General features: G+C 36.5%; 1 protein-coding gene across 3 annotated transcripts; it reads left to right on the plus strand.

Annotated features, from left to right (window-relative positions):
- Positions 1-21: 21 nt before the first annotated feature.
- On the plus strand, positions 22-18,179 carry RMI1 (RecQ mediated genome instability 1). 3 transcript variants are annotated; one of them, XM_090275886.1, is made up of 4 exons: positions 22-127; positions 6,034-6,093; positions 15,167-15,263; positions 16,117-18,179. In XM_090275886.1, the coding sequence occupies exon 4, from the start codon at positions 16,146-16,148 to the stop codon at positions 18,027-18,029; it is 1,884 nt and encodes a 627-aa protein (XP_090132012.1). In that variant the 5' UTR covers positions 22-127; positions 6,034-6,093; positions 15,167-15,263; positions 16,117-16,145; the 3' UTR covers positions 18,030-18,179. The 3 variants fall into 3 exon arrangements, with proteins under 3 accessions (XP_090132012.1, XP_090132013.1, XP_090132014.1); XM_090275887.1 differs by lacking the exon at positions 22-127 and adding an exon at positions 134-256; XM_090275888.1 differs by lacking the exons at positions 22-127; positions 6,034-6,093 and adding an exon at positions 14,499-14,801.
- The last annotated feature ends 1,040 nt before the right edge of the window (positions 18,180-19,219 follow it).

Genomic DNA, 19,219 nt, shown 5'->3' on the forward strand with positions numbered 1-19,219 from the left:
ATCTTTTGGGTTTGGAGGAGGGGCGTGAGCTCGCGGCAAATCGGGCGGGAAGAGGCCAAATAAGATTAGGGCGCGCGCCGTTTCGGTTCCTGTTTTCAGAGTCGCGCGGCTGGGGAACTGCTGTTAGGTGAGGGGAAGGCGGGATTCCTAGGTCGGTGGTAGGCCTAGACGAAATCCCCGTCTCCACAGTGCACACTCGGGTATCCCTCCTTCCCAGTACCCTGCTCCCGCCCGGCCGCGGGCGAGCTGCGGGTCGGTAAGTGCGGCCCAACCACCGGCTCGGCCCTCGCCGCGGAAATCCGCTGTTTGTAACAGGCCGCAGCTCCCGTCAGGCGTGGCTCTGGCTCTGGCGAGTGGCGCAGCTGGCTGTCAGCTCGGGAGGGATCCCGAGAGACGCGGACGGGTCCACGGGGTTGTGGCGGTGAGCCACGGAGACTTGGAGAATTTGTCCCTGTGGTTCCTACTTTGGGCCAGCACGCCCGGGGAAGTCCAGGCGTCTCTTATGGCGAGACCTTTCATTCTTTTCCTCTCTTTTTCTCTTTTTTTTCTTTTTGTTAATGGGGCCTACGATGCGAGTATTTTGTAGTGTAGTCGCTGCGTTCTGTTCGTTCAACTCTTTAGAGAAAGCCTACCGCGTGTCAGGGTATTCGGCAGTGATCAAAACATCAAAAACTTTGCCCTCCAGTGTTACTGTTTTAGCGTATTCGGATTTACACTACGTGCTTTGTGTTCGGTTACTTCTAAGGCCCCTGTGCTAAGCTTGGATGATGTCTTTTGTTAAGATCGCTCCGAATCCTGACAAACCCGGGAAATCGACAGGCTTAACTGTACCCAGTGTTCACATCACGACCCTTCAACCCTCCAGCCTTCCTCCACAACCCCAAACTCACGTTGAAGGTTAAAGGTGTTGTAATTTACACATAAAGCTAAATCCACTATTAGCAGAAAACATGCATATGTGTGTATACTAGTAACGATAAATTTGTGCTGATTCATTACATTTAAACTTGATTTCCCTCTTGTATAATTTGCAAAATATATGTAATCAGCATCTGTTTTTAAATGGCTATGATTTCGTCTATCCTTTATCTTTTGCTGAATTAGAACTTTTTAGGGGGAACTGAGCATTTCATGAAGCACTATTTGCTGGCTGGGAGGATAAATACTGTTAGAGCGTAGTGTCTGGGATTGTGGAGTTTATAAAAGGTCTCTTTAAGTGGTAATACAGTTTTTCTAATAGTTTCCTCCATGAAGAGTGCATTCTAAGTCTTGTTAAGAGGTAAAACAACTCACCATTTGGTTCTATGATACATGGTTAAAATTTTTATTAAGTGTTCAACCAAGAATTGATGAGTGTATGTGGGGCCTGGAAATTTGGATTGTAGAGATTTAACCTGTCAGGATTTGCAACATTTAATTGAATCTGTCATTCACAATCTGGGACATTTCGCTAATAGGCACATATCAGGATAGTGTGCTAATGATGTTTCCTTTCAAACTATTATTTCTGTTGCAGCCATCATTTTCTGTGATGTTGTGATGACAGAAATGCAAAGTAAGCCCTATCTAGGAACTAACTTCTTCCTCCTAATTTTACTGTCTTATGACTGGACCCTAACTGGTGAAAGCTATGACCTTTTCTAGATGCCATTATTGGATTTTTTTTTTTTTCTTTCCTTTTTCCACTTGTGTTCTTCATTCCCTCTTATAATGTACTTTTTAGGCTTACTCTTTAAATACAGTATTCCCTCACTTATCCCGGGTATTACATTCTAGACCCCCCGTCCCCCGGCGACAGGTGAAAATCCACGAAGTAGGAACCTTACATTTATTTTAGTACTTATATGTATTTTAAGGCTTTATAAACCCTTCCCACACACTTATAAACCGTCCCCAGTCCCTTATTAACCTTTCCACTCCTTTATTAACCTTTTCCACACTTTTATAAACACTATTATGTTCTTAAACATATTCTACACTCTTAAACCTATGTAACTTTAACAACATACGTATACAGTACTGCAAAATCCTGCGATATAGTGAAAAATCCATCATAAATAATTAAATATAATATTTTTAAAAATCCCGTGATACAGTGAGGCTGCGATAAGTGAACCGTGATATCCAGAGGGACTACTGTACAGGAAAGTCTGTCTTTTCATCATCCTTTCATCTTTTAGTGTTTTCAGTCAAACTGTAATACGTATACCTGTGCTCACTCAAGGATTTGCCAACTTGATTGATACATTCAGTCATTCCTTTTTTGTGTAATTGTATAATCATTTTGCACTCCAAGTGAATTCAGAGCTGGTACTCAGGTTTGTGATTTACTTTAGATAAGGTTATATCATTGAGATTGCACACTGTCCAGCTGGGTGATTATTTAATACATTATAGCTAACATTTCCTGAATTTCCACCCCATGCTAGATCTTGTGCTGGCAGTTTAATGCTTATTACAGTTCTGTGGGTGTGTTTGTGGTTATCTTTGTTTTAAGGATGAAGAAAGTAAAACTAAGAAGTTAAAGAACATGTCTGAGGTGACATAGCAGAGTTGGGATTTACTCTCTTTCTGTTTTTTATCTTACATATTAGGTTATGGAAGATCCACAAATAGCCCCACCGCTTAGTTCTTTCTGATTTCAGTCATTACATTATCATTTTCCCCACTAGTTTTCAGAAAGTACCTTCTCAAAATTTTGGGATTACTTTGAAGTCATCCCAAGTGAGTTAAAACATCGATTACCTTTACTTTGTAGATAGATAGTGGAAACATGGAGTGATTATGACTCAAATATTGTTATTGCTTTTAAATTTCAGTTATTGGTTAAATGCCATATACAGTGTTCAAAAGGATGATACTTCTGCCTCTTTATTTTTTCAAAATTGATAATATGTGAGGCTGACTGAAAATTAATTTATATATTAAATATGCTTAAGTCTTAGTGGTGAATGATAGAATTTTCCCACTATCCTCTTTCTGCTCAGTTCCTGCCGTCAGGATCTAGAATGTAGATTATTGTGATCAGCCAAGTTTGCTATGCACAAAATGTCAGTCAACTTGTTAAAATTTTTTTTTCGTGATTATAAAATTAGTGGGGGTTAAGGTATATGTAGTTTTATATCTGGTCTTTTTTATGAAATAAAATATGAACATGTCATTAAATAGTCCTTAAAAATGTTTTTTAAAGATGCTTTTACCATCCATTTCATAGATTGTTTCTGTTTTGTTTTTTTTCCATACTACAAAAACAATGATAAATACTCTGGCACATACATTTTTGTCTTCATTCCTGATTGTTTTCTTAAGGTTAATTTTGGAAAGTAAAAGAAGTTGATCATATAGTATGAACATTTCTCAATGTATACTTTAAAAACCATATACTTTTGAGGATTAGGGTCTTTTTTTTGTTTGTTTATGAGCAGATGGAAGTCTGTGCTTCCCTGATTAACATATCCCCTCTGAGGTGCTTCTACCTTCAGTAAATATGGTTACTCAATTTCTTGAGAAAGGGAGGAATGAAAATTTTAAGAATTCTCTGAAGGAGAAGATGCAAGTAATAGAATTTGCTAAATTATTACCGGGCTCAGCTATTGAAAGCTAGTATAAACATAATATAGATCTCACATGATAATACTTTTTCCATTTGATTAAACATTTTAATAAATCTTTGTAACCTATAGGAAAGATCATTCTATTATACATAGAATTATTTAGGAAAAATACATTTGTTATAACATGCAGTTGTGGGGAGATCAATATAGCTTCCACTTTGCTTAAATGAAGAATTCTGTGTAACAAATGTGCATTTAGCAATTTTCCCCCAAAGTTCTTGATTTTTTGGTAAAATATTTTATGTTGTATTTGAGTGCTTGCAGTGTTAACTATTTCTTAACACATTTGTTTTTTAATGGTCTTGGTTATCTTTTGGGGTTTTAGTCACTGGAAGCTTTTTTTTTTCCTAGTTATGATAATATAAAATTATAGGATGTAGTTCTAGAAGTGGAGATTCAAACCCACTATTAATAGAATGCCACACATTAATAGAACAATTTAGTTATGGTTTAGTTGAGCAGTATTTCTCAGAATTTGTCCCGACTGTCTTTTGAAAGTTTTGTCACTTGCCATGTTCAGCAGCACAAACAAGTACATGTTTGAAATAAGTAAAAAAAAAGTGCATACATAAGCCTTAAAATATATGTGTTATATTTTTGGAAATTTAAAATTGTGTTTTTGTAGAGTTATAATGAAGGAAAAGTATTACTTAACCAGAACATTGTTGTTTTGAAGTTCTCATAAAGATAAATGCAATAGGTGATATTGAGTTTTTCTTTCACTTGATTTTATAAATGAAATAATTTGGAATGCACTAGGTGAGCTTGTTATTTAAATGAGAGCTGAGAACTCTGTTTATTTTAATAGTGTGGTGCTTTTATAGGACAGCCATTTATGAGTAAGTTTTCTATGTAAGTGGGTTTTATATGGAAAAGGACTGGCTATACTACCATACGCTCTCGACTTGAGTCAACAGGGTTTAGAACAAAGCATAGGAAAGGAGATTAGCAAAATTTATGTTCTGTTTCTAGATCTGCTACTAGGTATGATCTTCATACCTTAATCTATATGCCTCAATTTCATTCTCTCAAGTAGATGACCTACCTACCATAAGTTATTATTTTGAAATTTAGGTAATAACTGCAGATGTAAAAGTATTTTGCAAAAAGTTGAAAGTTTTACAAATAAGAGATTTTAATTTTTATTTTCGGCAAGCCCTGTCTTTAATTCTGTGTTTATACAGCTATATCTGCTGGGATTATAGGATTAATATCTGAAATTTATCCTTGTTCATTTCATTTTCTGTCTAGCCTTGACCTTTTCAATTCACAATTAGTCTTTTTTTTTCCCCCAGCTTTTCTTTATTGATTATATTGTTACAATAGTTCCAATTTTCTCCCCTTTACTCCCCTCCACCCAGCATCTCCCTCCCCCAGCAATCCCCCCCCAAGTCCATACCCATGGTTCGTAAAAAATATCTATCCCTCCCTCTCAGATATTAAGACCCTTTGTCTCAAGCTCCTCTAGCTGCTTCAAGCTGGACATGGTCGTTGTCCTACCTACCCTTGGGTCCAGAAATCCCTAATAATAGTGGGGGTGTGGAGGGGAGGGTAGCCTTCCCACATGGGGAAGGATCGTGCAGACTCCAGGTCAGTTGGCTATCTCCGGACAACGGCGTGCTTGGTTTAGCAGGCTGGCATCCTTGTTGTGTTCTGGGGGCAACAGATTTGGCGAAAAGGGTTAAAAGACATCATTCAATCCATAACTACTAGATGACAAAAGGCAGGGATTAATTTTTCAATGTTCCACATTAGGAAAAAAAAAAAAGGGCTTCTTTGGAGGAAGGTGTGCTAGGCACATCTCGCCTGTCCAAAACCCTTTTGCCCATTATATTTAGTTTGGGCTTAGTCTTTCTTTCTTACTGTTTCTTCCCTGGTCCTAGAAGTATCAACAGTATTATCTCCTAGTATTTAATAGATTCAGGTAGGAAATAGCATTTGTGTTATATGGTTGCATGTAATTTAGGGATATATACCGTACCCAGAATTATTTATAGTACAAAACATTTTGCAAACAACTCAATCGTTATGGCATTTATACTTGATACTTCACTTAAACAGTTTATAATTACTCAGTACACTTTGTCCTGATTTCAGTTCACTTACTGATTGTAATCACATTACTACACCTTTGGAAATTATACTAAGTCCATTTGCCAGTTCTGTGGTGTTTACATTTTAGTAGAGGAAATAGGTAACATACTAAATGAGCACACCTAAGAGCCTTGGATCTGGTGTAATTTTTGAGGTAAAACAAAAAACAAAAACAAATCAGATAGCACTTTGGAATCTTAGGTTATACAAGTATGTATAGATATTTCACTCTGGATGTCATTAGCTGTGGCTTCACGGAATCATGCTTGGAGGTTTTAAGATGACTTTGTTTTAATTAATTTCATATTTTGATGTTTTGTTTTAGGTCTCTTTTAAGCATACAGCTGGATTTGGTTTATTCAGTTTGAGACTTATCTTTTAACAGGTGAGTAGATCTAGTTCATTATGATTGCTAACGTATTTAGACTTCTTTCTTTCTTTTTTTTTTTTCATATATTTTTAGAGAGGGGAAGGGAGGGAGAAAGAGAGCGAAACTTCAGTCGGTTGCCTCTTGCACACCCTCAAGTAGGGACCTTTCCTACAACACAGTTATGTGCCCTGATTGGGAATTGAACATGCAATCTGACCTTTTGCTTAGCAGGCCAGTGCTCAGTCCACTGAGCCACACCAGCCAGGGCTAGACTTAGTTCTGCCATTTTATTTAGTTTCTATTTATTGTGCCTTCCTGCTCCTTTTGTGCCTTCTTTTGGATTTTCTTTATTCTGTCTTATCCCCAGCAAGTTTGAAAGGTAGTTGTGATATTTCTGTTCTTTTGGTGTTTGTCTTCAGCTTTTATAGGGCATAATTTACATTCAGTAAAATTCATGGTCTTTTTGGTGTATAGTTTTGTGAGTTTTGACAAACATATGGTCACATCACATCATCCTTATATAGTCTATGTCTGGCTTTCACTTAGCATACCACATTTGACATTGTCTTGGTCTATTTGGGTTACTATAACAAAATACCATAAACTGGGTGATATAAACAACAGAGGTTTATTTCTCTGAAGGCTGGGAACTCCAAGATCAAGGCAATAGAAGATTTGGTGGGTGTATGGTAAGGACACATTTTCTGGTTCATGGATGACCATCTTTTAACTGGAAGCTCCCTTGGTGGAAAGGGCAAGGTAGTTCTGTTGAGGAGGGGTGTTCTCTTTTCTTAGACGAGTTCATGTCTCTTTCATGAGAGCTCCACCCTCATGACCTAATCATGCCCAAAAGACCCCGCCTCTTAATACCATCACATCAGGCATTAGGATTTCAACATATGAATTTTTTGGGGGGACACAACCTATAGGAACATTCATCCATGTTAATTGTGTCTATTAGCTTATTCATTTCAGTTGTGAATAGTATTTTATTGTAATGCTTTAGTACAATTTGTTTATCCATTTACCAGACGAAAGACATGGGTTATTTCTGGGTTTGGTGATTAAGAATGAAGCTGCTATAAACATTCACATACAGGTTTTCAATGAGTTTAAGTTATTTCTCGAGTAAATACCTAGTGATATGATTATTGCATTCTATGGTATAGGTGTATATTTAACTTTCTAAGAAAATGCTAATCTGTTTTTCTTTCTAAGGAACTCCTAAATTGTTTTGCTAAATTGTTTTCCAAAGTGGCTCTGTCATTTTGCATTCCCACCAGCATACTTGAGAATTCCAGTACTTGGTATTGTCAGTTACTTTTTATTTTAGCTATGGTAATAGAGATACGTAGTTCATATTATGATTTGAATTTTGCATTTCCCTAACGTGTAATCATATTGAGCATCTTTTAATGTGTTTATTTACTATCTGCATATCTTTGGTGAAATGTCTATTCAAATCTTTTGTTTATTTTAAAATTTGTTTTTTTAAATTGAATTTTAGCATTCTTTGTATATTCTGGATACAAATCTTTTGTCCGTTATGTGTTTATCCTAGCCTGGCTTGTCTTTTGTGTGTATGTCTGCTTGTCTTTATACTCTTTAAAAAAATATTTTTATGTTTCTATGATTCTTTATTATTTTATTTTATTTTATTTTTGTTCAATTACAGTTGTCCCAATTTTTTCATGTTGTTCTCTCCTGCCCCACACATGCCCCGACTCCCGTAGTCAGTCCCCACCCTTTTGTCCATGTCCATGGGTCCTTTATATTTGTTCCTTGACTAGACCTTTCCCTTTCTTTCCCTGTTATCCTCCTCCCCCATCCCATCTGGTCGCTGTCAATTTGCTCTTTGTTTCCATGTCTCTGGTTCTATTTTGCTCGTTTGTTTGTTTTTTCCATTAGGTTCTACTTATAAGTGACATCATATGGTATTTGTCTTTCATTGCCTGGCTTATTTCACTTTGCATAATACCCTCCATTTCCATCCATGCTGTCTCCAGGGTAGGAGTTCCTTCTTTCTTTCTGTCGTGTAGTATTCCATTGTGTAAATGTGCCACAGCTTTTTGATCCATTTATTTACTGATGGGCACTTAGGCTGCTTGGCTATTGTAAATAATGCTGCTGTGAATGTTGGGGTGCACAGGTTCTTTTGAATTGATGTTTCAGGTTTCTTAGGATATAATCCCCCCAATTTTTTAATTTATGGATGAGAGAGAGAGAGAGAGAGGGAGAGGAGAGGAAGAGAAAGGGAAACTGAAACATCAATTTGTTGCTTCCTGTGTGTACCCTGACCCAGGATCTGGATGGAACCTGCATCCTTGCTGCATGGGGGACAATGCTCTACTCAATTGAACCACCCAGCCAGGATCCTAAACAGTACTTTAGCACTATGCTAGGGAGCCTTTTTAAACAGTGAAATCATCAATAAAAAAAAGCACAAAAGTGCAAAAAATGTGATACTAAATAGAGCATGAAATAAACACTTGGATCTGGCTAACTCATTTATCAGGATGTAGTTTTTTTTGTAGATTCTTTGGCATTTTCTTCATAAGCATTCATGTCATCTGCAAATAGTAATTTTATTTTATTTTTCTTTCTGTTCCCCTCTTCTTCCCTTTTAATTCCCCCACCTTTTGTTATTATAGTATAAAAACCTCATAACATAAATGCACCCTCCTAGCAGTGTTTAAGTGTATGTTATGGTTTTGTACAACAGGTCTCTGGAATTTACTTATCTTGCATGAATGAAGTTCTGTATCGGTTGAACAGTAACTTCTCTTTCCTCCTTCCCTCAGCCTCTGGCAACCACAATTCTACTTTATATTTTTATGAGTTTGAGTACTTTAGATACCTCATGTAAGTGGGATCATGCAGTATCTTTTTGTGATCATCTTATTTCACTTAGCATAATGTCTTTAAGGTTCATCCATGTTGTAGCATATGACAGGATTTTTTTTTTTTTTTTAAGGCTGAATAATCTTTTGTGTATATACCACATTTTCTTTATCCATTCTTCTGTTCATGGACATTTAGGTTGCTCCCACATCTTCTTTATTGTGAATTATGCTGTAGTGAACGTGCACTGAATCTTTGAGATTCTGTTCTCAGTTCTATTGGATATATACCCAGAAGTGGAATTGCTGGGTTATATAGTAGTTCTATTTTCATTTTTTGAGGAATCTCCATAGTGGCTACACCATTTTACAATTCCTGTCAACAGTGTGCAAGAGTTTCAATTTCTTTATGCCCTTTCTTGTTATTTTCTGTGGATTTTTATTTTTTTATTAGTGACCATCCTAAGGGGTATGAGATGATAGATAGCTCATTGTGGTTTTGATTTGCATTTCTCCTTTGATTAATGATGGTGAATATCTTTTTCTATACTTTTTGGTCATTTGTATATCTTTGTTGGAGAAATGACTGTTCTAGTCTTTTGCCTATTTTTAAATTGGGTTATTTTTGTTATTGAGTTGATGAGTTCTTTACATATTCTGGATATTTACCACATATCAGATATATAGTTTGCAAATATTTCCTCCCTTTCTGTTGGTTACTTTCACTGTTTTTCCTTTGCTGAAGAGTTTTGAAGTTTGAAACAGCCCTCCTTGTCCTCCTTGTCCGTTTTGCTTTTGTTATCTATGTTTTTGTCATGTGCTTTTTTCATATGCAAGAAACCACTGACCGTCGCAATATCATGAACTTTTCTTCTATGTTTTCTTTTAGGAGTTTTATAGTTTCAGCTCTTAACATTTAGATCTTTAATCCATTTTGAGTTAAATTATGAATATGGCATAAGATAAGGGCCCATACTTGCATATGGATATCCAATTTTTACAGCACTTTTTGTTGAAGAGACTATCCTTTCCCCATTGTATAATCTTGGCACTCTTGTTGATTTGATCTTATATGTGAAGGTTTATTTCTGGACTGTATTCTGTTCCATTGGTTTATATGTCTTTCTTAATGCTATTTTTTCTATTTTAATTTGTATACTTTTTATTTCTTTTTATGCACTGATGCAGGCCTCTAGTCGTTGGCAGCCGTCCGTCTTGAGAGACGATGGTGTAGCTTCCCAAGAGTCTATCTGCACCGCCGAGAATGGCTGTGCAGTCCGACTCGGGAGTGACATGGTATCTGTCTCCTCCCGTGTTGAATCGACATCTTGTGATGACGCTGAAGCTACAGAGCCTGGGCAGGGTAATATGGAGGGTCCGCTGTTGCCCATGCAGCAGACCCCCCCTCTCTTCGCAGCTGAAGGGTCCAAGGGAAAGACGGAGTCGATACAGCTTGGGTTCAGGTGCGCCGCAGGAGTTGCCGGTGTTGACTACAACGTCAAACCGCCTCTAGTACAACGTTGAAATGCTGAGAGTGGGCATTTTTTGCCTTATTTCTGATCTTAAGGGGAAAGAATTTTGTCTTTTATACCTTTAATTTTTAAACATAAATACTCTTGTACTGTTTTTGTTCATTGATTTTAGCAGAAATGAAAAACTCAGTAGAACACATGAAAGCTAAAGTTAAGAAAATCTCCCCCCAAAATTAAACACCAGTACAAAGAAATCAGTGGAACATAGGAAAAGATCAAAGAAAATAAAAATTATATATATATCATTTAAAGTATCAAACTTTTAAGAATAGTTTTGAAAAATAGCAACCCTCTGTTCTCATTGTTTGTTCTCTTTCCCCAGAGGCAACCACTTTCAACTTTAGTAGCTGATTCTTTATTTGTATTTATTTCTGTAACTCTGGAAGCAATACAAATATTGATACTTGATATTTCATGATTAGGCATTAAGGTATTGACTTTCACTAGAGATGAAGATTAAACTCTTTTCCCCCTATCTTTCTTACCCCTCCCACCTTCACCCTCATACATATTTGTCCATTTGTTATTTTATCTCTGTTTAGCTATGTTAAAGTTTTTGTCAGATGTTTATATAATTATGACTATGTACGTGCTATTTACACTAAGCCATGCAGTATACAAATATTACTTTTTCCTGTTAAATATTTTGTTTTTTCTTACGTTGTCTTTTCTTCCTCTTAGCTTTTAGTATTTTTTCATTAGTTCAGTTCCTAACTCCTCCTGTTAGTTAAATCTCTTGCACATTGAGATACATCAGTGCTCTAACTAACAGGTATAAACCAAGAAAGAGACAGACACGAAATCCTGGCTCTTACACAATTTCATCTTCTTAAAAAATAACTTTTGGACTTCTGGCCAAGATGGAGGCATAGGTAGACATGCTTCACCTCCTCGCACAACAACCGTAAAGATCACAACTGATCTCACAACAAAAAACAACCAGAACTGCCAGAAAATTGAACTGTGTGGAAGTCCGACAACCAAGGATTTAAAGAAGAAATATTCATCCAGAAGGGTAGAGGGGAGGAGCCAGGATGGAGGGGACGCAGTGTGGCCTTGGTGAGGTGGTGGCAAGCCAGCTGCAGCCGGTGGAACAGGTGGTCCCGCATTCATATGTGGTGGATAAAAGTCAGGAGGGACACCCGGGGAGTGATCCCAGCCCCAGGCTAGACTGCGCAACCCAGGGTTCCAGTGCCAGGAAAATAAAGCCTCATAGTTTCTGGCTGTGAAAACTAGTGGGTGTAGGGATGGTGGAAGGAACTGCCCATCTCTCAGGAGAGTCTGTTTAGAGAGCCACCAGGGTCCTAGAACGAACATAAGCCCACGCACTCTGGGAACCACCACCAGGGCAGCAGCTAGAGGGGCACCGGTCGCATGCGGGAAGTGGGTGAAGTGACTGGAAAAGGAGCAACTGCCAAGCAAGCAGCATTTTCCCCTCTCTGATCCCTCCCCCAAATATAGTGCCACAAAGCGGTGAAATGGGTTGTCCTGTGCTGATGAATACCTAAGGCTCCATCCCTTACAATGAAACAGATGTGCCCAGGCAGGGAGTCAAAGCAGCTCTACCTAATACTAGAAACAAACACAAGGAGGCTGCCAAATGGAGGAGACAAAGAAATATGGCCCAAATGAAAGAACAGATCAAAACTCCAGAAAAAGAACTAAGCAAAACGGAGATAGCCAACCTATCACATGCTGACTTCAAAATCTGGTGATGAGGATGCTTAGAGAACTCATTGAGTACAGCAACAACATAAAGAAATGAAGGTTATACTAAGTGAAATAAAAATCTACAGGGAACCAAACGTGAAGGAAAGGAAGCAGGGATTCAAATCAGCAATTTGGAACATAAAGAAGAAATTAACTTTCAACCAAAATAGAATGAAGAAACAAGAATTCATAAAAACAAGGAGAATATAAGAAGACTCTAGGACATCTCCAGATGTACTTTTTGACACCTTCAATCATTATTCTTTTTTTTTAATTGATTTTTTTGAGAGAGACAGAGACAGAGACAGAAAGAGACATATTTGTTGTTCCACTTATTCATGCATTCATTGGTTGATTCTTGTATGTGCCCTGACCCAGGATCCAACCAGCAACCTTGGCTTATTGGGACAACGCGCTGTCCAACAGAGCTACATGGCCAGGGCCCAACCAATTATCTTTTAAAAACATATTTCCTTCCCCTCGTCTAGTTTTTCCTTCTGAAAGCTGTGATTATCTTCCCTACATAGCTTTTAAAAATCTTCTTAATTTCTTAAATATTTCTTTATACTTTGTTCTAGCTAATTTCCAGTGCATAGATTTTCTCTTCATTTGTTTTTATTCTGTTATTTATCCCATCTTTAAAATTTTTAATTTTCAGAGACTGTTTACCATTTCCAAGATTTCCAGTTGATTTTTTAAATAAATGCCTATTATTGTTTAATTATGTTTTTGAAGGATATTAGTCCCACTCTTAAAGTATATTTAGTATGCTCAGAGATTTTTAAAAACCATTTGTAAGATTTTTTATTAAAAATTTTTTTTCCAGGTGTAAATTCTCCTTTTTGTTGTATGTGCTGATATGGCTCATGGTAGTAATTTTCCTTGAGTATAGTATAATTTTAGTTTGAGAGCTCATGTTGGATAGGAGTTTTTTCCATATGTTTTTCTCTTTTGTGTGGTTTTGGAGTTACTTTCAGCCTGATCCTCTGGTTGGCATAGCTCTAGGTCAGCTGTTTCATTAGAGATTTGAGCTTTTACTTGATGTGACTAGCCTACTTCTGGATCACACTATACTATACATGTTATGTAGGCCCTATTTACTGACCCACAAAGATCTTATTCTTACTTACTGAGTATAGCTATGTGTTAAAAGTTTTATTTCCTGTATATCCTTCTAAAGGTCCTTTATGTATATACAAGGAAAGAAGAATATGCTTATTTTCCTTTCTTTTATACACAAAAGTTAGGACACTTTTAGTTTCCTTACTTAGGAGTAAGTTAGGAAACACTTCCATTTAAATCAGAAAGCTAGTGTAGAGATTGTCAGTTTCTTTGTTGTAGAGACATGTAGATTTGACTCTACATGGTTTATTTTCATCATAATGGCCTGGGACTTTTCCTACCTTTGAATTTTTACATTGTTTTTCATATATAATTAAAAAAATACATATCTATACTCTTAATCATTTTCTTCAGTATAAATAAGATTCACCAGCTCAGTAATTATAATGACATTCTTCACTCCTTTAAAATGTTACTCATGCAGTTCTCACAACAACTATACTATAAATTTTAACCATGAGTTAAATTAATGTGACCACTTGTTTATAGTGACAGAGTGTGTAAGTGGAAAATAATTGATACCACAGTTGTACTCTGAACCACTAGATTATTTTCTGGCTCTCCTAGCTCTTAATTTTTTTTTTTTTTACATGATAAAGAATTTTCACTTTTAACTAATAACATGTAACAAGTTCTTAAGTTGTCATCTAGTAATTTTGCATAAGGGAAACTAAAAGCTGCCCAAACAATTATACTACTATTCATTCTTAGCCAGAAAGTATTACTTTAAGGCTTCCTGCTGCTTAATACAGTTTACAAGTAACTATTTGCTACTTATTTGTAGATAAAACCCCTGATCTTCAAGAAAGCTTTAGGGGAAAACAGATTTTAACCTCCTTTCTTCAAAAATTGCTTTTTGTTTTTTTTGTTTTTTTTTTTACTACATTTAAGAAAGGAAAAAGTCAGTGCTAAATATATATGTTGCTTGAGCTAGAAGACCTAGGAAACCAGACAATGTATATACCAATTACATTTCTAAGAAATGCGAGGTAAAATTTGAAATCCTTGGATTAGGTTTTAAGTTTCTACAAAGAAGCAACATTTGCTATTCTTCATAAAGTGAAGGGACCTACCATATACCATATACATAACTAATTTAATGTCTGTTCACAAGAAATAACTTGACCTTTGGTAATGATTCATATTCAGTGAAGGCATCTAAAATGCCAATCCATGGAACAAGTGCTTCTTTCTTCTCTTACCTATTTATGTGGTAGTTTTCATGGATTTCTGGCTGAAGTCGCAGGCAAGACCAAAGGTAGGTGTGGAGGATTGTCTTCTGTTTATCTTCCTCCACCTGAGTGCTACTACCACTGCAGTAAGATCTCAGCTTCCTTGGCTTTGACTTCTCTCTCCCTCTGCAGGCGGTACTGTTTAATTTCAGCCTGAGCTGCTTTGGCCTGCTTTAGCCTCTGGTCTCTTGTGGGCCTTGGATGCCTTCTGGGCAGCTGCTTCTCTGCCTATAGCAGCTGCTGGATTCCTTGTGACTGGCAACAGAGCTGGTGATTCTGAGGCCAAGGTGAGCGGCCTAAATGGGCTGGATTTACTCCTTGGGTCATCTGACTTAGCTGCCTAATATCTGTGTCTGGGCTGGTACCCTGCACTCTGTCTTTTCCAATCTCCTTTAATTTTCATACTAGCTCATGAAGTAAGTACTTATATAGACAAGGAAATACGCTTAGTGTGTGTAAGTTTCTCCTGGTTACTTACTTTTGTTCATATCACTCCAAACCTCATTTAAAAAATTTTGCGTTACCTATACTCTACCCTGATTGATAACAAGAGCCTGAAAAACCGTACCATTTAACTCTTGCACTGATGAAAATTGGTCAGTGATTCTTTTTTGTAGCTTTGTCTCATAACCCTTACTGCTTCTTGTCTTAGCTCCCAGGGCTGTTTCTGAGCAGTAGATGTTCCAAGTGCTCCCTTGAACAACCAGTTCCAAGTCCTGTCATCAAATCCTATGCTCCTCTTCCAAATGGTAAGTTTCTTATGGGTGTACTGTATTACAACTTTTGTAAATTCTAACTCTTAGATATCTTTATCTGTAGAAGGAAAAAATATACTTTTGTGGACACAGGGTAAATTAGTCTTTACTGTTTTGCTTCTGTTTTATCATACTGAGAAAATCAGAATTATATTTACCTGGTAGGACTGTGGAAATTACTTAGTTAAACAAATAAGATGCTTTATATCAGCTCAGAATTAATTGTTATTTGTTATAACTTTATTCTTAGACCACATATTTAAGTGCCGTATGCTCAAGTACAATGCTGTTTTAATAGTATGAATTATAGCTATGAAAATAACCTTAGTGAATATTGTTTCTTTTTTTTTGTATTACCTGAATAATTAGGAGGCTGCTTTAATTAGAGTTTAGCATATTCTTAAGACCCAAACTCAGATATTATTTCTTAACCAAATTTTAAATTATTAAAATATGGTTATTAATGTAATACTACTTATCATGTGTCTTTCATAGGTCTGACATTATGCTTTACAAATGTTAATCATGTAATCCTCACAACACCCCTGTAATATAGTTGGTGGTATTGAAATTTTATAGGTGAAAAAACTGGGTTAGAAAAGTTAGATTTGTATTAGGTCAGAGAACATACAATTTGGATGAACTAGCTTTCAAACCTTTTGCTTTTCTCATTATACCATCTGATTATTTGTGGTATTTGAAATTTGGATATGTAAAAAGTGAAAAACTTAAGATGCTGAAGCGAGAAAAATCAAAAGGATGTGATTATACTTGTTTTGTGCATTTTACAGAATTATGGAGACTTTTAAGTTTGCTGAATTATAATTCTTTTGTTTTTTGTTTTTAGGTACCATTTATAATTTTTATTTAAAAGAAATGAGTGTAACCAGTATTGCATTAAGAGTTGAAACCTGGCTTTTAGCTACGTGGCATGTAAAAGTACCTCTATTGTGGCTGGAAGCTTGTATTAACTGGATCCAAGAAGAAAATGATAACGTTAATTTGAGTCAGGCACAAATAAATAAACAAGTTTTTGAGCAATGGCTCCTTACCGATCTGAAAGATTTGGAGCATCCTCTTTTACCTGATGGCATTTTAGATGTTCCAAAAGGAGAACTGAATGGATTTTTTGCTCTGCAGATTAATTCATTGATTGATGTAAGTCAACCTGCATATTCCCAGATACAAAAGTTGAGAGGAAAGAATACCATGAATGAGCTAATTACAGCTGAAACACAAGTAACCCAAAGGCCTTGGGAAGCAAAGCCTTCACGAATGTTGATGCTACAGATAACTGATGGAATTGTACAAATGCAGGGAATGGAATATCGACCTATTCCAGCTCTTCATAGTAATCTTCCTCCAGGTACAAAAATTTTGATTTATGGAATCATTTCTTTCCGCCTTGGTGTTCTCTTACTGAAACCAGAAAATGTGAAGGTGTTGGGAGGAGAAGTAGATGCTCTTTTAGAGGAATATGCCCAAGAAAAAGTACTTGGAAGATTAATTGGGGATCCTGATCCTGTAGTTTCAGTCATACCAAATAATTCTAACCAAAGTAACCCCAGAAATATAGATGACCTAGATCTTGTGTTAGGACCTTCTGATGAAGAACTCTTGGCAAGTCTGGATGAAAATGATGAGCTTGCAGCAAATAATGCCACCTCCTTGGAAAGAAGATGTTTTAGCACAGGGAGTTCCTCAAATACTATTTCCACAAGACACTCAAGTTTTGAACCAGGACTTGTTATTTCTCCAAGACCAAAGGAGAAACCGGCAAATGAATCTGTGCGTTTTACTGATGGGGAATTAGATGACTTTTCATTGGCAGAGGCCTTGCTTTTAGAAGAAGCTGTCCAGAAAGAACAAATGGAGACTAAAGAATTGCAGCCATTGACTTTGAACAGAATCACAGATGAAAATATAGTAAGATCTTTACATGAGCCTAATACTCCAAATAGTTCTTTGATTTGCAAAAATGGAAACGATAATTGGAATGAAAACAATCTATCTGAACAAATGACTAATGAAGACAAATCTTATAGTTGTTTATCTCCTAGAGACCACAGTAGTACTGTTTTTTCAGTTTGTCATAATGAACCCCTGTACCATGATTTTACAAATAAAGATAAGAACTCAGAGACAGATAATAAAGTAAAACAAACAATCAGCAGTTCAAATATACATTCCTTAAATAATAAAATTTTAAATGAAGAACTGGTCAGTTATGTACCAAAACGGAGTTCACAAATTTTCGATAAAAATAATCACCACTTACAGAATTGTTCTTTAAGAGCATCAGAGGACAGCACTAATCTTTCTACTATCACCATGGATTTATATTCTCCCCCCTTTATCTATTTGTCTGTTCTAATGGCCAGCAAACCAAGGGAAGTTATAACAGTGAAAGTCAAAGCATTTATCGTAACCTTAACTGGAAATCTCTCAAGTTCTGGTGGCCTTTGGAGTATAACAGCGAAGATTTCTGATGGTACTGCATATCTAGAGGTAGACTTTGTAGATGAAATACTTACTAGTCTGATTGGGTTTTCTGTACCAGAGATGAAAAAGTTAAAAAAAGATCCTCTTCAGTACCAAAAGTTCCTGGAAGGTTTGCAGAAATGTCAGCGAGATCTAATAGATTTGTGCTGTCTAATGACTATTTCATTTAATCCTTCCTTGTCTAAAGCAATGGTACTGGCATTAGAAGATGTTAATGTGGAACACCTTGAGAACCTAAAGAAGCGATTGAACAAATAATTTACTAAAATAGTATTAGAAAACTGAAATATTTAGAATTAAATTTGTCTTTTATTTTTGAAACTTTTTGTAAAAGATAATTTAAGACTATCTAATCATATTTGTGTGTTTAGGTATTTTTAATAAAAATTTTTTATAGCACCTATTAAATGAGGGAGCCTGGTGACTCACTTATTGAGAAATTTGTTTTCCACTTCTTTTTTGTGATTTTAATTTTTTTGTTTTTAATTATATTTTATTGCTTATGCTATTACAGTTGTCCCAATATTTCTTCCTTTGCTCCCCTTCACCCAGCACCCCTCATTCCCTCGGGCAGTCCTCACACCATTGTTCATGTCCATGGGTCATGTGTATAAGTTCTTTGGCTACTCCATTTCCTATGCTGTACTTTACATCCCTGTGGCTATTCTGTAACTAACTATTTGTACTTCTTAATCCCCTCACTTCTTCCGATTTAACAACCACGAAACTGACCTTTTTAGAATAAATTTATTCTGTTTTTCTTTGTTTACTTTTATTTAAATATTTTATTTATTTTTAGAGTGGGGAAGGGAGGGAGAAAGAGAGGGAGAGAGACATCCATGTGTGGTTGCCTCTTGCCCGCCCCCAGCTGGGGACCTGACCCACAATCCAGGCGTGCACCCTGACTGAGAATTAACCAGAGACCCTTTGGTTCACCGGCCAGCACTTAGTCCACTGAGCCACACCAGCTATGGCACTTTGCTAACCTTTAACATCAATCTTCTCTTGCCTCTTGATTTGACAAGTGTGAAGTTCAGACTCTTCATACTATGTAAGGTATTTTGTGATCTGGCCTTTGCCTTTCTTTTCAGCCTCATCTTGCCCCATTATTCTCCTACTTAGACTGCCTCTAAATTTTATTCAGACCAAATTATTTGTACTCCCCCAAACCTGCAGGGAAATACACATACTCAAGCTCATAGTGTTCATCTTCCTTTATCCCTTTACCTCCCAAGTTCTTTCATATTTCAAACTTGGCTTAAGATTTAGGTACCCACTGCAGTGTTTCATGAATTCCCTTGCTAATATGCATGCCCACTGATAATACCAATTTTAGCTGCAATTTGATTCTCCCAGGCTGCTAATTTTTGTCAAATTTTGGTATCCGTAGCTGAACTAGGGTTGCAACTCAACTATGACTTGACAGTATTTGTACTATTTATATGTAC

This window comes from Furipterus horrens, unplaced genomic scaffold (genome assembly GCF_987537825.1).
Source record: "Furipterus horrens unplaced genomic scaffold, mFurHor1.1.pri manual_scaffold_4, whole genome shotgun sequence".
Classification (NCBI taxonomy): Eukaryota; Metazoa; Chordata; class Mammalia; order Chiroptera; family Furipteridae; genus Furipterus; species Furipterus horrens.